The sequence below is a fragment of the Mobula birostris genome, chromosome 20 (genome assembly GCF_030028105.1).
Source record: "Mobula birostris isolate sMobBir1 chromosome 20, sMobBir1.hap1, whole genome shotgun sequence".
Taxonomy (NCBI): domain Eukaryota; kingdom Metazoa; phylum Chordata; class Chondrichthyes; order Myliobatiformes; family Myliobatidae; genus Mobula; species Mobula birostris.
The window spans coordinates 53,271,189-53,298,848 of record NC_092389.1 but is presented as its reverse complement, the minus strand read 5'-3'; the positions used below and the strand labels follow the sequence as shown (position 1 = coordinate 53,298,848).

The following is a 27,660-nucleotide window of genomic DNA, read 5'->3' as shown; positions in this document are numbered from 1 at the left end:
TATAATTGAAATGATTCCCTTCATGTGCTACAGATTCACCAAATGTGGGAAATGCCTTGATTTTCCAGGCGCAGCTGACAGATTCCAAGGGTGCATCTTCAAATTGTCGGCTGTTAATTCCAGCCTTGAATTATTTGTTTTTTTTTGTAATATAATTTTTATTGAATTTTCAAAAAGAATACATGAAAAGATAGAATCTACCCTCCCCCCCTCCCCTTAACCCCCCCCCCCCATATATAGTCCTACCTAAAAAGAAAAGAATCGCCTGGGTGTTGGAAGGTTTCCACATGCTCCATGGGATTCAAAATAAATTTGGTATAATTATTCGTTACTTTCCCCAAGTGACCAAAGTCTTTATCGGAGCACTTAAATATGCCATCCTATCTTTTGTAAATAAGGGCGCCAAATATTCAAAAATGTTACATATTTATCTCTTAAATTATAAGTAATTTTTTCGAGTGGAATAGAACTAACCATTTCATTATTCCAATGATCCATACTTAAATACGAATCAGATTTCCAAGTAACTGCTATAGTCTTCTTAGCTACTGCCAATGCAATTTTTATAAATTCTTTCTGATATTTATTCAATTTAAGTTTCGGTTTTATCCCTTCAATATCACCTAATAGCAATAATACAAGGTTATGTGGAAGTTGAGTTCCAGTAATTTGTTCCAATAAGATTCTTAAATTTATCCAAAAGGGTTGAATTTTAAAACAAGACCAAGTAGAATGTAAAAAAGTACCAATTTCTTGATTACACCGAAAACATTTATCAGATAGATTTGAATTTAATCTATTTATTTTTTGTGGTGTAATATATAATTGGTGTAAAAAATTATATTGTACTAATCTAAGTGGAACATTTATTGTATTTGTCATACTGTCAAGACAGAGTCTTGACCAATTTGTTTCATCAATATTAATATTCAGATCTGTTTCCCATTTTTGCTTTGACTTATGGGTTCCTTGTTTAATTGTCTGTTCTTGAATCAAATTATACATACAAGAAATAAATTTTTTAATTTTCCCTTTTTGAATTAAAATTTCAATTTCATTAGGTTTTGGCAAAAACATTGTTTGACCCAGCTTACCTTTTAAGTAAGCCCTTAATTGAAAGTAACAAAAGAAAGTATTATTAGATATTTTATATTTATCCTTTAATTGTTCAAATGACATCAATATACCTCGTTCAAAACAATCTCCTATAAATTTAATCCCTTTTTGGTACCAATTATATAAAAGTTGATTGTCCATTGTAAAAGGAATAAGTCTGTTTTGGAACAAAGGTCTCTTTGCTAATAGAGATTTCTGTGTTTCATTATCAACACTTATTCCATAGATCAATCAAATGTGTTAATATAGGAGATTCTTTCTTTTCCCGTATCGATTTAGATTCCCATTTATATATAAAATCTTCAGGTCTGTTTTCTCCTATCTTGTCTAGTTCTATTTTAATCCATGCTGGTTTTCGATCATCGAAGAAAGATGCAATAAATCTAAGTTGATTTGCTTTATAATAGTTTTTAAAGTTTGGAAGTTGTAACCCTCCTAACCCAAATTTACATGTCAATTTTTCCAATGATATTCTTGACATTTGACCTTTCCAAAGAAATTTTCTCACACATTTATTTAACTCTTGAAAAAATTTCTGTGGCAATTGTATTGGTAATGTTTGAAACAAATACTGTAATCTAGGAAATATATTCATTTTTACAACATTGACTCTACCTACTAATGTTATTGGTAATATCATCCATTTGTCAAGATCTTCTTGAATTTTTTTTCAATAGTGGTAAATAATTAAATTTATATAAATTCTTTACATCATTATCAAGTCTTATACCTAAATACTTTATACCATTTACCGGCCATCTAAATTGGGTTACTAATCGACATTGACTATAGTCTCCTTTAGTAAGAGGTAAAATTTAACTTTTATCCCAATTTATTTTGTAACCTGATACCTTCCCATATTCATCCAATCTAGAAGATAATTTATGTAACGAATGTTGTGGGTTTGTTAAATAGATCAAAACATCATCGGCAAGAAGATTAATTTTATATTCCTCCTGATTAACTCTAAAACCCATAATATCTGGATCAATTCTAATTAGTTCTGCTAATGGCCCTATCGCCAATACAAATAAAGCAGGTGATAGTGGACAACCTTGTCTAGTTGACCTTTTTAACTGGAATGGTGTTGAAATTTGAGAGTTTGTCACTACTTTAGCCTTAGGGTTAGAGTTTAAAGTTTTAATTCAATTTGTAAAAGATGTTCCTAACCCATATTTTTCTAGTACTTTAAATAAAAAATCCCATTCTAATCTATCAAATGCTTTTTCTGCATCCAAAGCTACTACTATACTCTTCTCATCCCTTTTTTGTGCCAAATGAATTATACTGAGTAGCCGGGTTACATTATCTGCCAATTGTCTATTTTTAATAAATCCTGTTTGATCCATATGTATTAATTTTGGTAAATATTTAGATAATCTATTCGATAAAATTTTTGCTATTATTTTATAATCCGTATTCAATAAAGAAATAGGCCTCTATGATGCTGGTTTCATAGGATCTCTGTCTTTTTTTGGCAATACTATTACAATCGCTGTTGAAAAAGATTCTGGAAGTTTATGTGTTTTTTCTGCTTGACGTATTAGTTCCATAAAAAGAGGAAATAATAAATATTTAAATTTTTTATAAAATTCAGGTGGAAAACCATCTTCTCCTGGATATTTATTACTTTGGAGTGATCCTATAGCTTCTTCAACTTCTTTTAATGTAAAAGGCATATCTAATCCCTTCTGTTCTTCCAAATTCAATTTTGGAAGAGAAACTTGTGATAAAAACCTTTCTATCTCGTTAACATCATTTTGGGATTCTGATTGATATAATTCAGAATAGAAATTTTTAAAGGTTTCATTTATTTTAAGAGGTTTATAAGATATTTTATTTGCCCTTGTTCTAATTGCATTTATTGTTTTGGAAGCTTGTTCTGTTTTCAACTGCCAGGCAAGAATTTTATGTGCTCTCTCACCTAACTCATAATACCTTTGTTTAGTTCTTATAATTGCTTTTTCCGTTCTATATGTCTGAAGCGTATTATATTGACAAGTTGTTTTCGTTTTTCTTCTGACATATATCTTTGAGATTCTTTTTCTATTTTTGTAATCTCTTTTTCCAATTGATCTAGTTCTGCCATATATTCTTTCTTAATTTTAGACGTATAACTTATTATCTGGCCCCTAAGATAGGCTTTCATCGCATCCCATAATATAAATTTATCATCCACTGAATGAAAATTTGTATCCAAACAAAATTGAATCTGCTTTTTCATAAAATCACAAAAATCTTGACGATTTAATAATGTTGAATTAAATCTCCATCTATAAGCCACTTCTTCCTTATCAGCCATTATTATTGTCATTAATAAAGGGGAATGATCTGATAATATTCTTGCTTTATATTCCATATTTTTCACTCTGTGTTGAATATGCATTGATAATAGAAACAAATCTATCCTTGAGAAAGTTTTATGTCTATGGGAGTAGAACGAATAGCCTCTTTCTTTAGGATTGATTCTTCTCCATATATCAATCAGATTTAAATCCTTCATCAATGATAAAGTTAAATTTACTACCTTCGATTTTATAACAGCCTTGGTTGATCTATCTAGGACTGGGTCTAAGCAAAAATTAAAGTCTCCTCCAATTAATATTTTTTCATGTGCATCCGCCAAATTCAGAAAAGCTTCTTGTATGAATTTTGCATCATTTTCTTTTGGTGCATAAATATTCATAAAAGTCCATAGTTCAGAAAAAAGTTGACAATGTATAATCACATATCTCCCCGCAGAATCAGTTATTACATTTTGTATTCTAATTAGTAACGTTTTATTGATCAAAATTGCTACTCCCCTCGCTTTTGAATTAAATGAAGCCGCAACAACACTACCCACCCAATCTCTCTTTAGTTTCTGATGTTCTGTTTCCATTAGGTGCGTTTCCTGTAAAAAAGCTAAATCTATCTTCATTTTTTTAATATGTGTTAAGATTCTTTTTCTTTTCACTGGTCTATTAAGCCCGTTAACATTAAAACTCAAAAAATTCAATAAATTAGTCATTATTCTTAACAAAGTTACTCCAATCTAAAACATTATTTATCTTCTCAACTCTCATAGTTCCTTGGGGAATCTCTTTAAACTTCACCATGTTGCTATGTGTTTCCCTCCCAACCTTCCAGGCAGAAAGAAAAAAGAAGATAGAAAAAATACAAAAAAAGAAAAAACAAAATACCCCCCCCCACTAATGTTGTGAATGAAAGGATACACAACACTACCCCCCTCCATTTTACGGGTCGTGGCAAAAGCCACGCTTGCACACATGATTAGCGTAGCAATCGATCAGTGCTTCTTCCAGCTCCCCTGCAACAAAAAAAATTATATATATATAGACAAAATTAGTGTTACTATTCCCAGCTAATATTCCTCCAGTTTTAACTTTTCTTACCCCCCTCGTATAATTAATAATATATTTATACATTCATCCAGCTTCAAAAATCCAACAAGTCCATTCTTTAACCCAATCTTCATCTTCAATCTATCTCGCTCCCCTGGATTTGTTCTTGTATCTGGTGAATATTCAGAGAATCTCGCACAGACTGCTCTGCTTTCTGGTAGTCATCAACAAATCTTTTTTCTCCACCAGGCAAAAAAATCTTCAAGGTTGCAGGGTAACGCAGTGTAAATTGATAACCGTGATCCCATAGGGTTTTTTTCACTGGGTTAAATTTCTTCCTTCTCTTCAAAAGTTCATAACTTATATCAGGGTAGAAAAAAACTTTGTTCCCTTTAATTATCAATGGCCCTTTTCTATCTTTGTCAGCTCGAGCAGCTACCTGTAGAATCCTTTCCTTGTCTTGAAATTTTAAGAATTTTATTAAAATCGATCGTGGATATTGGTCATCTTTTGGTTTTGGTCTTAAAGCTCTATGTGCCCGCTTAATTTCAATTGGTTGAACCTCCTCTTCCATTTGCAAAACATCCGGGATCCATCTTTGAAAAAATTCTATTGGTTTTTCTCCCTCCGTACCTTCTTTAAGACCAACAATTTTAATATTATTACGTCTACTAAAATTTTCCAACATGTCCACTTTCTCCAGGAGTCGGTTTCTTTCCGAATTCCAGACAAGCAGATCATTTTCTGTTTTTTCCACTCTATCATTCATATGCCCCATTGCTCTTTCTATCTTCTGAAGCTTCTTAGCCATTTTGTCCTGTCTTGCCATAACTTTATCATAGCACATCTTCGTATCGCTAAGCTCTTCTCTTACTTTTCTTAATTCAACCGTTAATTGCAATATAGCCTCTCTCATGTCTCTATCATCTCCTTTACTTCCAATCGCTTCCAATTCTTCCTCCTCTTCTTCATCTGTGTTCTCTACAGAGTCCAATTCTGACTCTGAGTCATTTTCAATTGCAGTGGCTGTCGGTTCTTGTAGTTTGCGTTGAGTCGATTTGCGCATGCGCTCTTCTTTGCGCATGCGCATTTCCGGTGTCTTCTTCGAAGAACCCGTTACCACCGCCATTGCTCCCTGTTCTACCGAAGGAGATCCAACCTGAGTCTGAGGCTCCATCGTTGCAGTAGGCCCTTTTTCCTTCCCGTCTCGCGGCTGCTTCGCAACAGCAGACTTCTTTTGTTGCGGTTTAGGAGTTTATAAATAGTTTTCAGAAAATATTTACTAACTTTGTTTTGTTTAAACGGTACTTTACTGATTTGTTGCGGGACAGCTGGATTTACACGTCTCAATCCCACGTCATCACGTGACGCCCCCCCCTTGAATTATTTGTTGGTTTGAAATGAAATCAATGATTTGAACCATTGGATAATTTAATAGTAATTATAATTGTTGCGTGTATTTATGCCAAAGGTGCAGTAAGATTTCTCAAACGCAGAAATAAAGTGTTTTTCTTTTGTGAAATACAGCTTTTCACAAAATGGCCGTTGTTTCCTTCCATGACCCTCTCAAGGAGCTCGCCTGCACTCAGACAGAGTGAACGGACAATAAAGGACAGAATTAGGCCACTCAGCCCATCAAGTCTGCTTCGCCATTCCATCATGGCTGATTTATTACCCTCTCAGCCCCATTTTCCTGCCCTTCTCCCCCGTAACCTTTAACACTCTGACTAATCAAGGACCTGTCAGCCTCCACGTTAAATATACCCAGTGACTCGTCCTCCACAGCCCATCAGCGCTGATGGATTCCACAGCTCCACCACCCTCTCACTGAAGAAATTTCCTCTCAGCTCTGTTCTAAATGGACATCCCTCTATTCTGAGGCTGCCTTCCGGTCATAGGCTCCCCCACTGTAGGAAACATCCTCTCTGTTCTAGGCCTTTCAGTATTCGATGAGTTTCAGTGAGATTCACCCCCTGTTCCTTCCCTTCAGAACTCCATCGAGGACAGACTTGGAGCCATCAGCTTGTATGTTTGCACCTTCATTCCCAGGATCATTCTCGTGAACCCCCTCTAATTCCAGGACGTTAGATAAATGGCCCAAAACTGCTCACTATACCCCCAACTGCGTTCTGACCAATGCCTTATAAAGGCTCAGCGTCACCCCTATATTTTTCTAGTCCGCTCAAAATGGATGCCAACATTCCATTTTCCTTCCATACCACCAACTCAGCCTGCAAGATAACGTTTAGGGAACCCTGCACGAGGTCTCCCAAGTCCTTCTGCACCTCTGATTTCCGAATTTTCTCCCCATTTAGAAAATCGTGTATGCCTTTATTCCTTCTACCAAAGTGCATAGCCGTACACTTCTGGTCGTAGGCACCCTTCGATCCCAGGGGATCGTGGGTTTGCGCCTCTGGTGGACTGTGACCTCTCTCCAGGGCGCAAGCCTGGGCGGGAAGATGTGAAGAACCGGCTGTTGCCCGTGCAGTGGGCTCCCCCTCTCCACGTCTCGGATGTAGTCCAAGGGAAGGGCAAGTGCCCATACAGCTTGGCACCAGTGTCATCGCAGAGGTTGCCAGAGTGAAGCTAAGACATCAAACTGCCTTAGGGGTTTACTCCCGAAGCCTTTCCCATGGGTAGGCATGGCCGCAAGGCAGCGTAAGTTTAAAATCAGAGCTTTTTCCTTCTCCTAGGCAGGCTGCTGTCCAAGGCGGACGAATCCCACCTTCCCGAAATACTTTTGGACACTACAGTATATTCCAGCTGCCGCTGCCTTGCTATTCTCCCAATCTATCAAGTCCTTCTGCAGACTCCCTGCTTCCTCAACACTACCTGCCCCTCCTCCTATCTTGGTATCATCCACAATTTGGCCACCAAGCCATCAATTCCATCGTCCAGACCATTGACATATGTTTGAAAAGAAACGGTCACAATACCAACCCCTGCGGAACACCAATAGTCACCTGCAGTCAACCAGAAAAGGTCCCTTTCATTTGCAACTCTCTGCCTCCTGACAATCAGTCAATCTTCTGTCTATACTAGGATATCTTCTGTAATACCATGGGCTGTTAACTTGTTAAGCAGTCTCATGTGCCGCACCTTGCCTTCTGAAACTCCAACTAAACAACATGCACTGACTCTCCTTTGTCTATCCTGCCTGTAATTTCCCCTTAAGGAAACCATGCTCCTCCAAGTACTGGAAGCCTCGTCCTTACTAATGGACTCCCAACCACTAAAGTCAGGCTAACGGGCCTATACCTTCCTGCCTTTTGCCTCCCTCCCATCTTAAAGAGTGAAGTGACATTTGGAAATTTCCAGTCCTCCGGAACCATTCCAGAATCTAATGGTTCTTGAAAGATTATTACTAATGCCTCCACAGTCTCTACAGCTGCCTCTTTCAGAGCCCTGGGGTGTATCCCACCTGGTCCAGGTGACTTGACTACCTTCAAACCTTTCAGCTTGCCAAGCACTTTCTCCTTAATAAAAGCAACTGCACTCACTTCTGCTAACTGACACTCGAATTTCTGGCATACTGCTGGTGTGACCATAACTTAGACCATAATGTATAGTACTGTGCAGATGTCTTAGGCTTATGTATGTAGCTAGGATGTCTGAGTTTTGCACAGTCCTGTAGTAATTTTTATATATTGCACTGTGCTGCTGCAAAAAAAAAAATCAAATTTTATGACATCTGTGGGTGATTATAAACCTGATTCTGATATGAGTCTCTGTTGTGGACTGAGAAATTGGGAAAGGGGGCAGGGAGAGGGGAAATTGTGCGCCTGTCCCCCTCCTTTGCTGAATGTCAGTGATATCGTAGGATGGTATCGTGGTTCTGCATTTATGGATTGGACTGTTGTCCAATGGACTCCGGACTTTTTCAGACTTAAGGTTTTTATATTCTGTTTTTCTTTTAATGGCCTGTTTCTTTTCATTTTGTTGTGTGAGGGGAGGGTGTTTAGGGGTTAAATGTTCTGTAAGTTTTTTGTGCGGGGCGTGGGTTCGAGGGAGGTCGATGTTGCTGTTCTATTTTCTGTGTGGAGGGAGAGGTGGTTTTGGGGGGGGCAGATGATCAGGATGCCATTCTTTTTTGTACGGGGGGGGTGTAGGTTTGATGTTTCTCTCTGTACAACTTTCATGTTCTTCCTTTGTTTCGTGGCTATCTGGGGAAGACAGATTTCAGAGTTGTATATGGATGCATGCTTTGATGATAAACAAACCTCTGACTCTTTGGCTGGGAAAGGTGGGGAAGGAGCGGGAAGCATCAGAGAGACATTCTGTAATGAGCAATAAACCAATTGTTTGGAATCAAATGACCTTGCCTGGGTTCTCAGGGCTGGATGTGTCTGCACCCACGTCACCCCGTCCTGCCCCTGGCACTCCTCAGCCACCTGTCCCACACCCCTCCCGTGGGTGCTCCACCCTTGCCATTCCCACCATCCTGTGCTCCCGCCAGATTTACAAACTAGCTGTCCGCTGCATGCTGACAAGTACGGTTCTGTGCAAAAGTCTTCGGCACCCTGTCTGTATATGCATGCACCTAAGTACTTTAAGTGTGAAAGTGGCGTTCGTATTTCTGTTGTGGGGTTAATATTTCATAAATGTCCAAGATGATGCTTTGAAAGGGGAGAGTTTGGGGAGCGCCAGTGTGTCTGTCAGACAGCGTTCGCAGTATGAACGTTTTTCACCTGTGCTGTACTCAGAAAATTGCCTTTCCTTCCTAGTGCCCTGAGGTCCGTTTGAACATTATCTCCAATCTGGACTGCGTGAATGAAGTTATTGGAATTCGCCAGCTGTCACAGTCTCTCCTGCCAGCCATTGTAGAGTTAGCAGAAGATGCCAAATGGAGAGTGCGCCTTGCGATAATCGAGTACATGCCTCTGCTTGCAGGGCAGCTGGTGGGTGGTTTATTCTAAAATGTTTTTATCGTCTATTAGCAGTGCTTCCATATGGATGATTTGCAGAATGGAAATGATTGCCCGTATTAAATTGATACTTTAGTTTAAAGACGGAAATAACTTTGAACATCATCGTTCCTTTTGCACCAGAAACAAACGTGCGATAAAAACGATTATACTTGTAGCCCACTGACATAGGTAGTCTTAATTTAGACCTGGGGCTCCCACCCTTGTTTTAATTGTCCATTAACCAAGCGGTCTGCAGACCTAGCGGTGGGAACCCCTGGTTTAGACCCCTGTTTAAGGACTGCGGACTTTTTCAGACTTACGGATTTTATATTCTTTTTTTTTATATCGCTTGTTTCTTTTCGTTTTGTTGTGCGAGGGCAGGGTGTTTGGGGGTTAAATGTTCTGTTGGTTTTTTTGTGGGTGGGGGGGTCAAGGTTGCTGTTCCGTTTTCTGTGTGGAGGGAGGGGTGGTTTTGTGGGGGGCCGATGGTCAAGATGCTGTTCTTTTTTGTACCGGTGGGGGGTGTAGGTTTGATGTTTCGCTCTGAAAGACTTTCACATTCTTTCTTTGTTTCGTGGCTATCTGGGGAAGACAGATTTCAGAGTTGTACATGGATACGTGCTTTGATAATAAGTGAACCTTTGAATCTTTGATTGGGAAAAGGGGAAGGGCCGAGAGACATTCTGTAATGACCAATAAGCCAATTGTTTGGAATCATATGACCTTGAGAGCAGTATTAGGCCATTCAGCCCATCGAGTCTGCTCCAACATTCTGTCATGGCTGATTTGTGATCTCTCTCAACCCCATTCTCCTGCCTTCTCCCCGTATCCTTTCACACCGTGATTAATCAAGAGCCTGTCAGCCTCCATTTTAATTATACCCAGTGTCTTGGCCTCCACGGTCGTCCGTGGAAGTGGATTCCACAGATTCGCCACCCTCTGGCTGAATGAATCACTCCTCGTCTCTGTTTCTCCGATTTCCTCCCCCATCCCAAAGACGTACTGGTTGTAAACCGGTTATTGTAGGTTACCCCTCTGTGTCGGCAACTAGCAGAAGTAGTGAGGTCGTGTTGGTGGGTTCGTTGTCCACTCAGAAATCAGATGGCAGAGGGGAGGAAGCTGTTCCTGAATCACTGAGTGTGTGCCTTCAGGTTTCTGTACCTCCATCTTGGTAGTAACAATGAGAAGAGGGCATGGCGGGGTGGTGGGGGTCCTTAATGATGGGCGCTGCCTTTCTGAGGCATCACTCCTTGAAGATGTCCTGGATAAATCGGAGGCTGGAGCCCATGATGGAGCTGACTAATTTTACAACTCCCTGTGGCTTACTTAAGCTCTCCTGTATCATACCGGATTTTGTACTTAACTGGTTTTAAGGAAGCAAATTGCTCTTAGTGTCGGTGTGAAAACACAGAGTAGATTTTCTCAGCTCGAAGCTCACAATGTTCCTGTTGTACTTTATGGTTAATCATAAAACTGTTTAGTGAATATTTACACCTTTGTGGTTAAAGAGTTGTCAAGGTCTGAGTCAGAGTCACGGGCAGAGCTTGTGGTTGGAGTACTCGGCCACACGGTTACCCTGGGAATTGTTAGTTGTGCTGGATCTGAAGCAAAGTAACCTGAGGATTATGCACCGTGGGAAAAGGCTAACTTGCTCCCAGTGACTGAATGTAGAAAGTAGAATGGTGCACTGTCATGTCGAAGAGAGATACGGCGCTGGTCAGGAGTGTGGGATCTGTAATCGGAATAATCCAGCGCATGAAATAGCGTGCACAATTACGTTTAAATCATGAAGTTGAAATAGTCTCCTGCTATGGATCTGGTAGCATAGGATTCGCAGGGTTATTTATTTAAGGATACAGAGCGGAATAAGGCCCTGCCTGCCCTTTGAACCGTGCCGCCCAGCAATCCCTGATCCGTCGTTGTCGTCGTGGCTATCCCTCGAGGTCGAGGATGATGGCCTTCGTTCTGAAGAAGTGGCCCACAGAGCGAAGACGCCTGTGCGTGTGTTTGTTTAACGCGTACTTGATGTTGCACTCCAAGAAGCACACGGTACTTCACAAATCAACTGACTGATTCTGACGGCATGGTAGCCACGACGATTGGAGCTGGTGGATTTGTTGCAGCCGTCGTCCACCTGTTCCACCGTTGAGGTCTTGGTTGGACTGTTCTTTGTCAGGGACCTCCCCCTCGACCTTACCGCCATGGGTGACCCTACCAGGAGCATAGCTCCAGACGGCATTGCTCTCGGGATCACAAGACCACACAAGCTTCTCCACCGTGACAAGGTGACAATCCACAGGAAAGTCCCTAATCCAACCCCAGCCTAAACAGGGGACAGGTAACAGTGATGAATTAACCTACTAACTGGTGCGTCTTTGGATTGTGAGAGGAAACCTGAGCACCCGGAGGAAACCTGTGCGTTCCACAGGGAAAACGTACTGGCTCCTTACGGGTGACATCAGATTTGAACTCCGACCCCCCCCCCCCAAAAGCTGTAATAGTGTCACACCAACTGCTACGTTATCGATAGTAGTTGGTAACGTTCTTACTGTCTTGATTAAACCATTGGGCACTTCTAAGTTTTTCCTATTTTTCATGGATCGTAGTCCTGGTATTGTATTGGCACAAAGAAATTAATTCAAGGATATTCAAAAGTACTAGAAGCAAGTACCTTAGATAGGGTATGTTTTGTGTAGCCTTCTGCCACGGCACGATCTAGTTTTGGTGCAGTTTATTAGAGCACGTTGCCAGTCTTTCTTGTGTGACCCCCTTCGCCATTGGCTCAAAGGAGTTAGCAAACTGTACTGGTAAGTAGCGAAAGGTGAGGGCGGCTAAAATGCAAATGTTGCAAGTTTGCGTGTTCTTCTAGAAGTTGGAGGGGTTATTTTATCAACATTCTTCTTTTTTTGTCCAAACCTGTTTTAGGGGGTGGAGTTTTTTGATGAGAAGTTGAACTCCTTGTGCATGACGTGGCTGGTGGATCACGGTGAGTATCGCCTTGATGAATCATTACTTCTGTTGGACGGAAGTCCTTCAGAGTTGTCCACATTGCCTTCCTGGTGCTTCCATGATGCTGAGTGAGCCTGCTAAACTCCTCGCCAAGAATCCTTCATCGTGCTTTGTCACATCCTCAAAGGACTGGGTCAGGCTCAAGGCACGGCACGTCCCTCAGAAAGCCATGCTGACTCTCCCGAATCAGACTATGCTTCTTGTAAATCCTGTCTGTGAGAACCTTCTCCTATAATTTGCCCACCGGTGAAGTAAAACTCACTGGTCTGTAATTCCCAGGGTCATCCCTACTCTCTTTCTTGAAAAAGGAAATAACGTTTGCCAACTTCTGATTATCTGGTACTTCCTCCGGTGAGGGCTGACCAGTGAGGATGCCCAGATCGTCACTAAAGGTGCAGCAATCTCTTCCCTTGCTTCCCGTTAAATAACCCTGGGGTATATCCCATCTGGCCCCGGCGAGGATCACCAGATCGTCACTAAAGGTGCAGCAATCTCTTCCCTTGCTTCCTGTAAATAACCCTGGGGTATATCCCATCTGGCCCCAGTGAGGATGCCCAGATCGTCACTAAAGGTGCAGCAATCTCTTCCCTTGCTTCCCGTTAAATAACCCTGGGGTATATCCTATCCGGCCCCAGCGAGGATCATCAGATCGTCACTAAAGGTGCAGCAATCTCTTCCCTTGCTTCCCGTTAAATAACCCTGGGGTGTATCCCATCTGGCCCCGGCGAGGATGCCCAGATCATCACTAGAGGTGCAGCAATCTCTTCCCTTGCTTCCCGTAAGTAACCCTGGGGTGTATCCCATCCGGCCCCAGGGACTTATCTATCCTCAGTTCCAGCAGGTCCTCTTAATGTCGACAAGCAGTAGCATATCACTGCCCTCACAAGCATCGAGGTCCCTCTCACTGGTGATTACTGAAGCAAAGTATTCATTGCAGATCTCCCCCAAAGTCCTTTGACTCCAAACGTTTTGCCTCTTTTAGCTCTGTCCAGCCCAGACCCTCGCTCTGTCCATCCTCCTGTTCTTTAAGTATGTGTCCAATGCCACAGGGTTTTTGTTTTCTGAATCCTACTCACCAAGTCCTCCTTGTGGCCCCTTGTAGTTCTCCACAGTCCATTCTTCACTCCCTTCCTGGCCGCCTTGTAACCCTCTAGGCTGATCTTTGCACCCTACGCTTCTGGACTAGCTGTTGCGCGTCTCTTGTCAAGCATGTCCCCCTCACCCTCCTGTTCTTTCCCCGCCTCAGTGGGACAAAACTCTGCAGAGCCCCATCCAAGCGAAGCCCTGAACGACTTCCGCACTCCAGTTGCGTGTTTCTGAGTGCGCTCATCCCAGTTTGTACACTCCCAGGTTCCTGCCCAATACCATCGTAATCCTAACCCTGATTATTACTGCTGCAAGCAATCTTGTAGTACAGTTGTACACATGGCAACAAGAAACAGACTCGACTTTAACCGATACGTTTATTTATTTAGTTATTGGAGAATAGCGTGGAACAGGCCCAACGAGCCGGACCGCCCAGCAACCGGCCGATTTAACCCTCGCCTCATCACAGGACGGTTTACAATGACCAATGAGCCTCCTAACCGGGACCTCTCCTGGCTCTGTGGGGTGTTGGGGTGGGGGGTGGAATCTGAGCACCTGGGATAGACCCACGATCCACTCTGGTTCTTATTCCAAAGGTAGAGGAGCTAGGAATCTGAAATAGTAGCTGAAAATTCTGGAGACACTCAACAGAGCAGGCCAATGAATACAGCTGTGCTTCTCCCACCAGGATCTCATGCCAGCTCATCCGCTCCTCCCCCCCCCCCCTTTAAGTACGAGTTCTTAATCCTGCCTGCATCTCCAGAAGCTGCCTATTACATCTGCATTGCCACCCTCGTTTTCTTCTTGCCTGGCGGTGGAAGCTATTCAGTACTCAAGCCGGCTGGAAGGCAATATCGTAACTGACAGTTCTCTTCGTTCTCTTGGTGTAAGCGAGTTGTGGTATTTAATTGATGCCAGAAACCTCTCTTAAGACTTGGGCCACTCATGTGAACTGTGTGTGTCAATGTCAAAGTCCTGTCCCGAGCCTTATAGGCTCATTAGGCTGGTGCTTATGCTAGTTCCTGTGGCGTGAAGCGACTGAGAGTACGAGACTCCCCACCCCCAGATAGGACCCCAACCTATTGTACCAGCATATTTTTGCTGGTACCCATTTTTTCAGCTGGGTGGACTGGAGCACCGTGCGGTTAAGTGCCTTGTTCAAGGACACACGCTGCCTTGACCGAGACTCGAACTCACGACCTTCAGTTGAGCCCAACGTCCTAACCACTTGGCCACGTGCCACACTACCCCCTGTGTGTCGCCCGTGGTAATATCTCTCAGCCATTTAAGTGGCAGCTCTCAAGCTGAGCTTCTGTACTGTGTCGTCAGTCAACATGCAGTTTATCCTTCCAACTGTTTGCAATCGATATTCACATTCCTTAACATTTTTATAAATGAGTGGCAGATGAGGGTTTTTCTCCCCGTGAAAGTAATTTCCCAAAAAACGGCCGGGCTGATTTTTCTTTAAAGTAAAGTGAGTTTTGATTAAAGACCAATAAAATTAACAACAAATTTGATTTGGACTGTTTTGCTTTTAGTGTAGGTCCGTTTTACCCTGGAATCTGAATATTGTGGTTAGGGCTTGAATAATGACTAATTATTCAATTGCAATAATTAGTAATAAATAATGGTAATCGATGTATTTTTTTTAATATCTCATGGGGCGACACAGTGACGTGGTTAGTGCAACACTTTACAATTGGGTTTGATTTCTGCCGCCGCCTACGAGGAGTTTATACGCTCTCCCCGTGACCGCGTGGGTTTCCTCTGGGTGCACCTGTTTCCTCCCAGAGATGTGCTGGTTAGTGGGTTAACTGGTCATTGTAAATTGTCCTGCTGGGGGTTAATCGGGGGTGGCTCACAGGACAAGAAGGGCCTGTTCCATGCTCTATCTCAATAAATAATCAATAATTGCAGTTACTTGGAAATCGGATTCGTATTTAAGTATGGATCATTGGAATAATGAAATCTGTAGCTGTATTCCACTTGAAAAAATTACTTACAATTTAAGGAATAAATATGAGTATTTGGCGCCCTTATTTACAAGAGATAGGATTGTATATATAGGTGCTCCAATGATAAAGATGTTGGTCCTTTAGGGAAAGAAACAAATACATATATTAAATTTATTTCGAATCCCATGGAGCATGTGGAGACCTTCCAATATCCAGGCAGTCTGTCTTGCTTTCTTTTTTTGCTGTTATTTCTTCTTTTTTTTAAAGTAGGGGTATGTTACGGGGGGAAGGCTTCAGGGGAAGGGGCTTCAGGCGAGTAGATATTATTCTATGTAATCAAGTTTGAAAATTGAATTAAATTTTTTTTAAATAATAAATAAATATATTAAAATGCTATTTTCCAAGTGCATAATTTCAACACCTGCGTGTAACTTGGTATGGAACAGGTTTACACTTTGAAAAATTTTATGAGCAAGCTGCTTGTTTGAAAATCAAGTCGTAACAGTAATCAGATCAGATCATTTCTTGACCTGTGAATGCTGTCTTGCAGTATATGCCATTCGCGAGGCCGCGACCAACAACTTGACCAAGTTGGTGGAGAAGTTTGGCAAAGACTGGGCAGAATCCACCATCGTGCCGAAAGTACTTGCCATGGCCACTGACCCCAACTACCTTCACAGAATGACGACCCTGTTCTGCATTAACGTAAGTATAGCTTTGACAATGTACTTGCCAGGGCCAGTGACCCCAACTACCTTCACAGAATGACCACCCTGTTCTGCATTAACATGAGTATAGCTTTGACAATGCTTCCATTAAACTTCACAAGCTGCTAACATATTTCATGAATAAAACGTACAGTTAGAACACGCACTTAATAAAGGGTTTAACAAAGATATTATGGATTTGTTTAAAATGTTCTTTTAATATGTTCTCTGTGAATGTTTAGATTCTGCAAAAAATCAATTAACCAACGGTTAATCCTTCATTTAATTTCTCAACTTTGCCAAAGCTGCTCCTTCCAATATTGACATCTGGTTGATACGAGGTTCTGTGCTTGCGTTATTTGCTGAGGTGTAGTGGTGTTTCGTGTTTAATCTGCAAGGTGTCTGGAGTAAAGTTTGAGTTGAGGGCAAGACTTTTTATGATCTCGTGGAGCAGAGTTCCTAACCGTCCCTGTGGAAATGGACTGACGGTGTTAGCTGAAGGGCGGTTGATTTAATGGCCTGTTGACCCACCTGATGGCTTACAGCTTTCAAGTTTTATTTCACAAGAGTCTGTTTCTGTGCTGTAGTGGACTATGGCTCTGTCTTTTGCTTAGAGATCTGAATACCTTGAAATGGACATTATACATTATCTGGCTGAAAATTTTAAGTTTTTTAATGCAACTAGTTTCAATTTACAAGTGTACTTAAAGGCCCCCACAGTCTTCAGGTCTGCAACTTTCCAGTTGCAGAATTAACTTCTTTCCCTGGTTTTATTTGGTGGGCCTGGGCCTCACTGGAGTCTGGACAAGGTGAGGGGGAGATTCAATTGAAATGCCTAGGTAGAGTGGATACGGAGAGGACGTTTCTTATCGTGGGTGAGTCCAGGACCGGAGGGCACAGCCTTTGGAATAGAGGGATGTCCCTTTAGAACAGATGAATTTCTTTAGCCAGAGGGTGGTGAGTCGATGGAATTTGTCGCCACAGGTGGCTGTGGAGGCCAAGTCATCGGGTATATTTAAAGTGGAGCTTGATAGGTTTCAGAGGGTGTCGAGAGGTCTGCACGACCTGACGTTTTTTTGCGGTATCCTCAGGGATTTGTGGCAAGCTGGACTCTCGACGCAGGTGCGGCCGTCGCGGCCATTGCTGGAATGGACTCCAGGTTGGATTGAGGTGGCCCGAGAGTGGGAAATGAGCCGGTGTTCAGCCGATTTAAGCACCGAGCCAAGTTAAAAAATTTAAAAAGAGTCGAGGGGGGAAAAGACTAGCTTCTCCGTGAGGCTTTACTCACCTCCGCACAGAACTGACTCGGTCTGTCGGCACTTGCCTCCGCACTGAACTTGCCTAGGTAGAGTGGCCCTTGGACCAGTTACAGTGCTGAACTGACTCCCTGGCTGTGGCCTGCAGCAATCGGGCCCCTGGACTGAACTGACTCCCTGGCTGTGGCCTGCAGCCCTTGGGGCCCTGGACTGAACTGGCTCCCTGGCTGTGGCCTGTAGCCCTTGGGGCCCTGGACTGAACTGACTCCCTGGCTGTGGCCGGCAGCCGTCGGGCTTCTGGACTGAACTGACTCCCTGGCTGTGGCCTGCAGCCATCGGGCTTCTGGACTGAACTGTCTCCCTGGCTGTGGTCTGCAGCCATTGGGGCCCTGGACTGAACTGACTCCCTGGCTGTGGTCTGCAGCCATTGGGGCCCTGGACTGAACTGACTCCCTGGCTGTGGCCTGCAGCCATCGGGCTTCTGGACTGAACTGACTCCCTGGCTGTGGTCTGCAGCCATTGGGGCCCTGGACTGAACTGTCTCCCTGGCTGTGGCCTGCAGCCATTGGGGCCCTGGACTGAACTGACTCCCTGGCTGTGGCCTGCAGCCCTTGGGGCCCTGGACTGAACTGACTCCCTGGCTGTGGCCTGCAGCCGTCGGGCTTCTGGACTGAACTGACTCCCTGGCTGTGGCCTGCAGCCATCGGGCTCCTGGACTGAACTGTCTCCCTGGCTGTGGCCTGCAGCCATCGGGCTCCTGGACTGAACTGTCTCCCTGGCTGTGGCCTGCAGCCATTGGGGCCCTGGACTGAACTGACTCCCTGGCTGTGGCCTGCAGCCATCGGGCTTCTGGACTGAACTGTCTCCCTGGCTGTGGTCTGCAGCCATTGGGGCCCTGGACTGAACTGACTCCCTGGCTGTGGCCTGCAGCCATCGGGCTCCTGGACTGAGCTGACTCCCTGGCTGTGGCCTGCAGCCATCGGGCTTCTGGACTGAACTGACTCCCTGGCTGTGGCCTGCAGCCATTGGGGCCCTGGACTGAACTGTCTCCCTGGCTGTGGCCTGCAGCCATTGGGCTCCTGGACTGAACTGACTCCCTGGCTGTGGCCTGCAGCCATCGGGCTCCTGGACTGAACTGACTCCCTGGCTGTGGCCTGCAGCCATTGGGCTCCTGGACTGAACTGACTCCCTGGCTGTGGCCTGCAGCCATCGGGCTCCTGGACTGAACTGACTCCCTGGCTGTGGCCTGCAGCCATTGGGCTCCTGGACTGAGCTGACTCCCTGGCTGTGGCCTGCAGCCATCGGGCTTCTGGACTGAACTGACTCCCTGGCTGTGGCCTGCAGCCATTGGGGCCCTGGACTGAACTGTCTCCCTGGCTGTGGACTGAATTTCGGTGACTCTGCGGTTCACGTTCTGTGGCTTACTTGTTTACTTTTTTTAATTCTTGTTCCTTTTGCGCACATTGCGTGTCTTGGCTGCGTGGGACTCTATTTCCGTGGATTCTCTTGTGTGTCTTTGATTTCTGGCTGCCTGCAAGACGACGAACCTCCTGATTGTATATGGTGTTCATACTTTGAACTTTAGACCTCTGGATCAGCAGGAGTACCTGACAAAGTAATCCCTATGCAGGCTGGACCGAAACTGGGCCAACGTCCTGCGGGAGTGCTCGCTGGGATTCAGACTCGTAGGGACGGGCCACAGGCCACATGTACAGTTGCAGTTAAATATCGAAGGGAAACAAAGCAGAGCAAACCTCAGTGTGATAAGAAGTGCAAGATTATATTTATTTTGGTGTAAGCAATATTACTAGTAAAGCAAGTGAGCTCACGAGAGGGTGATAGAGACAGGGTTGAATGATTCACTCAGTGAATGGTGTGGTGAGCGTGGCACCGTAATATTGATTTACTACCGAAATATTGAGGAGGAAGATATTCTAGGATACTCCTTACTAATCCACAAACCTCTACCGGCGAACTTCCCGTAAGATGGCGGCATGCTCGGGCGCAGCGGCTTCTACGGGGCCAGCCAAAGGTGTTACTGTCTTTTTAAAAATTTTTTTCCGATCAGAAGGCCCTGCTGGATATTCAGCACTTAAAAGAGTGCCGCGGGTCTGCCCCATCGGCGGAGAAGCTGGAGGAGTTGGACTTGGGGCAGATCGCGCTGCTCCCCGCGCCTAGAGAGGCAGCAACGCGGTCGGCGTGCGACCTGGCAGCGAGCGATTGTCTCCGTCTCTCTTCCTGCGATCGCAGAACCCCTGTTGGGCATTGTTAATGTGTAACGCTGCAAGTCTGGTCCACTGATTTATTGGCGGACTGCGGGGGGCTGACTGCTGCAACGTTCATGGACTCAGGAGACTGAAGGGTCCAAAGCAACTTCACAAATTGGGTTCAGAGTTGATTTGGTGATGGGCTGTTGCTTCTGTGATTACCCCGTGGCGTACCACAGAAATCTACGCTGGAACTCTCCTGTGGATGATTTGGATGTGGCTAGAAGTTTAGCAGATCACATAAAAATGTGGGCTTTGTTTTGCCGGTGTTAGTGCTAACGATGGTGCACTGATTAGTTGGCAAACTAGGCAGAGCAATTGTACCTAGGACCTAAATGTTAAGGCACAGTACAGTGCTGTGCTGACCTTTGAGATCAATCTAACCCCTCCCTCCTACGTAACCCTCCATTTTTCTATCATCCGTGTGCCCATCTAAGAGTTTGTTAAATGTCCTTGATGTATCTACCATCACGCCTGGCGGGGCATTCCAAACACCAACCCACTCCGCGTGTGTGAAACAAAGACCTTACCTCTATACCTTCCTCCAATCGCCTTAAAATTATGCCTCTGGTATTGGCCATTCCTACCCTGGCCACCCTATCTATACCTCTTATCATCTTCCACTCCATCCACACCTCCTTCACTCCAAAGAGAAAAAGCCCCAACTTGCTCAACTTCTCCTCAATAAGACATGCTGTCTGATGCAGGCAGCATCCTGGCAAGTCTCCTCTGCGCCCCCTCGAGATCTTCTCCATGCTTCCTATGACAAAGCTAGCAAAGCTGGACGCCAGTGTGGTCTGACAAGAGTTTTATAGAGCTGCACTTCAACTCTATCCCCCAATTTACTAGACCGTCTCTCCCCCCCCCCCCCAATCCTCGGGGGAGTCTAAAGCCCCCGAGGTTAAAAGTGAGAGCGAAAAGGGACATAAAGAGCTAGTTTTTCACAGAACAGTGGGCATGTGAGTGGAGCTGAAAGAGAAATCTCTAGAGGTGGGTACAGTTACGTTGATAGGAAAGGCCCAGGCCCATTCTCCCACTCCTCACCCCACACACACACTCTCTGGCACACTCTCGCTCTTTCGCCTCTCTCACACACTCACACTCTCTCTCTTCCCCCATCTGGTTCCATTTACCGTTCACCCCTCTCCCCGAACCTGTTACCACCTCCGTTATTTATCAGAGTCCAGCCCTTGTAGCTCTTTGTGTTCCCACTGTCAGTCCCCACCTTCACACTCTCCCTACCTTGTTCCATCTCCCTCATGATGTTATTTCCTCGTTCCCCCCGTCGTCCTGCGCCTGCCACTCTTTCTGCTCCTCCTTTGCTCCTGTCCTGCCGTTAGTGCACCAGTCAACTCAGGCTCCTTGCTCCCCACTATTCCACAGTACACTCGCCATCCCGTCCCGATGCAGGGTTTTGATCCGGTCCGTTTTCCTCCCACAGATCTGCTTCATTGAGCTTGTTTGTCGCTCCAGACTCCAGCAACAGCAGTCACTTGTAACGCTCTCCCTGATTAGTGTAACACGCAAACCCTTCCCTCTGTCCCTAGGGCATCTATAACCCAGGGCATTGTGCTCCCATCCCTCAACCATGTTCCTGTACTTACAGGAATAATATAACCCCTGCACTGATCACTGGCCAGCTCACCCGAGTTCTCTGTTCAAACCAGAATATAATATCAATGGTAAGACTCTTGGCAGTGTGGAGGATCAGAGGGATCTTGGGGTCCGTGTCCATTGGGCACTCAAAGCTGCTGCGCAGGTTGGCAGTGTTGTTAAGAAGGCGCCTGGTGTGTTGGTCGTCATCAACTGTGGTACTGAGTTCAAGAGCCGTGAGGTAATGTTACAGCTATATAGGACCCTGGTTAGACCCCACTTGGAGTACTGTGTTCAGTTCTGGTCACCTCACTACAGGGAGGATGTTGATACTACAGAGAGAGTGCAGAGGAGATTTACAAGCATGTTGCCTGAACTGGAGGGTATGCCTTATGAGAACAGGTTGAGTGAACTCGGCCTTTTCTCCTTAGAGTGACGGAGGATGAGAGGTGACCTGATAGAGGTGAACAAGATGATGAGGGGACATTGATCGTGTGGATAGTCAGAGGCTTTTTCCCAGGGCTGAAATGGCTAATACGAGGGGGTATAGTTTTAAGCTGCTTGGAAGTAGGTACAGAGGGGATGTCGGGGTAAGTTTTTTCCACAGGGAGTAGTGGGCGCGTGGAATGCACTGCCGGTGACGGTGGTGGAAGCGGATACAATAGGGTCTTTTAAGATCCTTGCCCATCCTCTGGGTTTACCCCCCTCCCCCTTTTCTTTCTCCCTAGGCCTCCCGTCCCATGATCCTCTCATATCCCTTTTGCCAATCACCTGTCCAGCTCTTGGCTCCATCCCTCCCCCTCCTGTCTTCTCCTATCATTTTGGATCTCCCCCTTGCCCTCCCATTTTCAAATCTCTTCCTTCAGTTAGTCCTGATGAAGGGTCTCGGCCTGAAACGTCGACTGTACCTCTTCCTAGAGATGCTGCCTGGCCTACTGCGTTCACCAGCAACTTTGATGTGTGTTGCTTGAAATTCCAGCATCTGCAGAATTCCTCATGTTAGGGTCTTTTAAGAGCCTCTTAGGTGCATGGAGCTCAGAAAAATAGAGGGCTATGTGGTAGGGAAATTCTAGGCAGTTTCAAGAGTAGGTTACATGGTCGGTATAACGTTGTGGGTCGAAGGGCTTGTAATGTGCTGTGAATTTCTATGTTCGAAAACAGACGCAGTTAAACCTCCCAGCCCTCTGGTGCTTCCTCACCCGTTTCTGCCTGCTCTTCCCCCTGGACCTGCCTGTTTTTCCCACCGGACCTGCCTGTTTAGTTAGTTTGACGTAGAATTCTGACTCAACACCCGCTGCACTAGTGTTCTCTGTCCCACCCCTGCTGCCTCACTAGCTTAAAGCCTCCCAAAGAGCTCGAGCAAACCTCACTGCAAGCGTATGGATAAAATGGATGCACAGAGGCGGTTTTCAATGGTGCAAGAGTCTGGGACCAGAGGGCGCGGCCTCGGAATAGAAGGACGTCCCTTTAGAGCAGAGCTGAGGAGGAATTTCTTTAGCCAGAGGGTGGAGAATCTGTGGAATTCATTGCCACAGACGGCTTTGGAGGCCAAGTCATTGAGTATATTTAAAGTGGAGGTTGATAGATTCTTGATTAGAAAGGTTATGGGAGAAGGCAGGAGAATGGGGTTGAGAGGAAAAATAAATCAGCCATGATGGAATGGCAGAGGGGACTCATAGAAACATAGAAAACCTACAGCACAACACAGGCCCTTCGGCCCACAAGGCTGTGCCGAACATCTCCTTACCTTAGAACTACCTCGGCTTCCCCATAGCCCTGTATTTTACTAAGCTCCATGTATCCATCCAGGAGACTCTTAAAAGACCCTATTGTTTCCACCTCCATCACTGTTGCCAGCAGCCCATTCCACGCCACTCACCACTGACATCTCCACTGTACCTACTTCCAAGCACCTTAAAACTATGCCCTCTCATGCTAGCCATTTCAGCCCTGGGAGAAAGCCTCTGGCTATCCACACGATCAATGCCTCTCATCATCTTGTACACCTCTATCAGGTCACCTCTCATCCTCCGATGCTCCAAGGAAAAAAGGCCGAGTTCACTCAACCTATTCTCATAAGGCATGTTCCCCAATCCAGGCAACATCCTTGTAAATCTCCTCTGAGCACTTTCTATGGCTTCCACATCCTTCCTGTAGTGAGGCGACCAGAACTGAGCACAGTACGCCAACTGGGGTCTGACCAGGGTCCGATATAGCTGTAACATTACCTCTCGGCTCTTAAACTCACTCCCACGATTGATGAAGGCCAATGCACCATACGCCTTCTTAACCACAGAGTCAACCTGCGCAGCTGCTTTGAGTGTCCTATGGACTCAGACCCCAAGATCCCTCTGATCCTCCACGCCGCTAAGAGTCTTACCATGAATACTATATTCTGTCATCATATTTGACTCGATAGCCTAATTCTGTTTTTGCGTGTTATCGTCTTGGTCCCCTCTTGGCTCGGGTCACCTTGCCATGGAAGAGATCCCAGTGATGTAAACATCTAATGCTGCCTGCTCTGTACCCACTCTTTCTCTATACGTTCCAGCCATCCTGCCTTCCTGTTTCTGAACTCGCTAGTACATGGCAGAAGGGGTAGTCCAGCGATTACAATATACCACCACTTTTTCTTTACAACTTTTCTACCGACCTGTAAATCTCCGTTGCAGGACCTCATCTCTCTCCTCGCCGATTATCATTGGTGCCAGTGTGGACTATGCCTTTTTATCGAGGGGCAAATGCATTCTGAGCGTTGCACAAATCAGATCGATGATCTTCAGTCTTGCTCAGTGAAGGTCGGGGCTGTGAACGAACGTTTGCATTTTCTGCTGCTTTTTTTTCTAGGTGTTGTCTGAAGCCTGTGGCCAAGAAATCACAGCAAAGCACATGCTACCGACCGTTCTCCAGATGGCAGGCGATCAGGTGGCAAATGTTCGCTTCAACGTGGCTAAATCATTGCAGAAAATAGGACCGGTTTTAGATGCCAGGTAAGTATTTGAGTTGGGGCTTCTAACCCGGCCTGCAGAGAATGTTTCGTCTCCGGTTTGGAATGGAAGTTGAGACGCCACTGTGGTGGCGTTTAGTGATGGAGTCGCACTGTCTTTTGTCCTCACAGGTCCAATCCGGCCAAGACCACTGTCTCTGCCGGTCCCATCGTCCCAGATTCCCCATCTGGGTACACGGACCCCTAGCTTAATGGGCCATGGCACCAAAATAGTTGTGAGCCCTTGCCCTAAACCTTTCCTGCCCGTATACCTGTCCTTTTAGAAGTTGTTAATGGGCCTGCCTCGACCAGTTCCTCTGGCAGCTCATTCCATGTACTGTGTGGGGAAGAGGCATAAACTTAACCCTGTGGTGTTTGCCTCACTTTCCTGCTTGACCTGGATCCTTTGGTACCCTTAAACGATCTTCTTCTCTGCCCAGAGATTAAGACCATAAGACACAGGAGCAGAAAGTAGGCCGTTCAGCTCATCGACACTACGCGGCCATTCTATCATGGCTGATTTATTATTCCCCTCAACCCCACTCGCCTGCCTTCTCCCCGTTTTTTTAAAAAAGGCCATTCTCGCCAGGAACATTTAGTGGCCCGTTTCTACCCTCTGAATTACTTGTTTAAGGTCTCTCTGCTGCCTTTGTATTCCAAGGGCCTCACTTTACTACCGCTTTCCCAAGCCATGTGTAATATTCCTTTCTGTAAGGTTGTAAGACTGAGCTTGCGCACTCTCTCTCATCACCCGCACTACCCGAGGAACTCCAGTCAACTGGCCTTTTGAAAGGGTCCCACGTGTCAGAGGTGTTGTTTGCCCCTCGAGCAGCTGCTTCCCAGTTCACCTTCTCCTGTTCCTGCCTAACACTGTTACAATTAGCCCTTCTGCACCTCAGCACCTTCACCCAAGGATCAGTTTTAATCCGTGACTATCTTAAAACTGAGGGAATTACAATTAACGGCAGAAAATTTGATCATCTGGCCCGGATCATTTCCTCGTAGGCTCTGTTACGTTGCCATGCCAACTTGGAGTGTCTGGTGTAACTCTCCTAGACACAGTTATCAATTTTGACCCATTGAAGCCTCTGGCGCTCAGGAAATTCCATTCAATACTGGGGAAGTTGAAATCAGTGACCCTATTTTTAAGTCTTTCCGTGTTTGGGGTTGGGGGGGGTGGGGTAATAAATCGGCTGTGATGGAATGGCAGAGTAGACTCGATGGGCTGAATGGCCTGATTGTGCTCCTGTGTGGCGTGGTCGTATCTGCCTGTATATCTGTTCCCCAGCTCCCAGTGGCCTTTTGGGAGCCCAGCACAGTAATTAAACCATTTTGTTCGTGTGTCATGCAGTATATGTCGTCTGCATAGACTTCAGTGAGACAGGGTTCTGCACGGGAGGCTGGTCCTTATTGTTAAAACTTCTGGCAAGCTGGCAACGTGGGTTAAAAGTTGGCTGATGGTGGTGTTTCAAGCAAACCCTAGGTTCTGAAAATAGTTGTACTGTATAGAAACATGCCCTGTTGTCCATTGCATCTGTACTGACAGCCACTCCTTGCTAGAGTAAATCCACTCAGCCACACTAACTCCACATCCCTCTGTCTCGCTCACTGAACCCGCAGAACAGGCCCGTTGGCCCACAATGTTGTGCCAAACTAGTTCTTCCTTTTCAGTCCCGACGAAGGGTCTGGGCCCGAAACGTTTATTCATTTCCATAGGCGTTGCCTGGCCTGCTGAGGTCTTCCAGCATTTTGTGGGTGTTGCTCTGGATTTCCAACAACTGCAGACTTTATAATTAAAGCAGCGTCTAATTGAACCACGTCCTTTTGTCCGCACGTGGCCGATATCCTCCATTGTCCGCACATTCATCTGCCTAACGGTGTCTTACACACTTCAACGCGCACACACGCAAACTAGGCCGGCTGGTGGCGCAGTGAGATCAGGGCCAGACTCCGGAGCGAAGGTTCCTGAGTTCGAATCCAGGTCGGGCCACCCCCCCGAGCACACTTCCCATCCATGTCGGGTTGAGTGTCGAGCTGGCCACTCGACCTCGTAAAAAAATACAAGGCTGGAGTCAGGAACGTTCATAATGTGACCCGGTTAATCCTGACACCACGTGCCAGACAGGAATGGCCGAATGTCTGGTACGACACGCTTAAAAAAAGCGCGCGTGCACGCACACACACACACACACACACACACAAAATGCTGGAGGAACTCAGCAGGTCAGGCAGCGTCCGCGGAAATGAATAACCAGTCGACGTTTCAGACCGAGACCCTCCTTCGGATCTCAAACACTTCTTTCATATCTGCATCCACTTCCACCAGACCCGTCGGTCTGTTCCAGGCTCTCTCAAACCCTTGGCACACCTTCGAGCTGTTCTCCTCTCACTCTTACATCTTAACTGTGAGCCGTCTGTCTTTGCCTCAGAATTCTGTAAACTTCTATCAGCTCGTCCCTCCCTCAGACTCCACCACTCTGGAGAAAGCAATCCCAACTTAGCAACCTCTCCCGGTAACATCTGCAGTTAGCTTCTCCACGCCTTTTAAAGGACTGACCAGAGCTGAATTCAGTACTCCAAATGTGACCAACCGGAGATTTATCACAGGCAACATCCTGGTAAATGTGTTCTGTACCTTCTCCACACCCTTTAAAGGGGAGACCAGAGCTGAATTCAGTAGCCCAAATGTGACCTAACCAGAGGTTTATTACAGGCAACATCCTGGTAAATGTCTTCTGTACCTTCTCCAAAGTCTCCACATCCTTTAAAGGTTGACCAGAGCTGAATTCAGTAGCCGAAATGTGACCAACCAGAGATTTATCACAGGCAACATCTTGGTAAATGTCTCCTTTACCTTCTCCAAGGCCTCCACACTCTTTGAAGGGCTGACCAGAGCTGAATTCAGTAGCCCAATGTGACCTAACCAGAAGTTTATCAAGTGACTGTCTGGGTTTTTGTTGCTGCTTGCACCACCACCACCTCCTTTAGCAGCTCATTCCAGATACCAACTCCTGCATGAAAAGTTTACTCCTCCGATCCTCTTTAATGCATCTTCCCTCTCTCCTTCAGCCATTTACAGACAAATCCTGGTTAGAAGTGAAAACCGCACAGTGAGGTTTCAGTCAAAGCCACCACCGCCGTCATCATCATGTGACGGGCGGTCGTGGCCTCTCCGCGGCCACGATTGTTCGTGGCAAGTTATCCTGCAGAACTGGTTTGTGCCATTGCTACCTTCTGGGCAGTGTGTGTCTTCACAAGACGGGGTGACCCCGGCCATTATCAGTGCTGTTCAGGGATTGCCCGGCATCAGTGGTCGCACAACCAGGACTTGTGATCTGCTGCGGCTGCACGCATGACCGTCCACCATCTGCTCCCACGACATCGCGTGACCCTGATCGGGGGCTTAAGCAGGTGTTGCACCCTGCCCGAGGGTG

General features: G+C 45.6%; 1 protein-coding gene across 1 annotated transcript in view; it reads left to right on the top strand.

Moving 5' to 3' along the window:
* Positions 1 to 27,660, top strand: part of ppp2r1ba (protein phosphatase 2, regulatory subunit A, beta a) — a 90,702-nt gene that overhangs the window by 58,059 nt on the left and 4,983 nt on the right. Inside the window, exons 10-13 of the mRNA XM_072238565.1 lie at positions 9,185 to 9,358; positions 12,293 to 12,353; positions 15,968 to 16,122; positions 24,088 to 24,230. Of these exons, the coding sequence (XP_072094666.1) occupies positions 9,185 to 9,358; positions 12,293 to 12,353; positions 15,968 to 16,122; positions 24,088 to 24,230 (533 nt within the window). The remainder of the gene's footprint in view (positions 1 to 9,184; positions 9,359 to 12,292; positions 12,354 to 15,967; positions 16,123 to 24,087; positions 24,231 to 27,660) is intronic.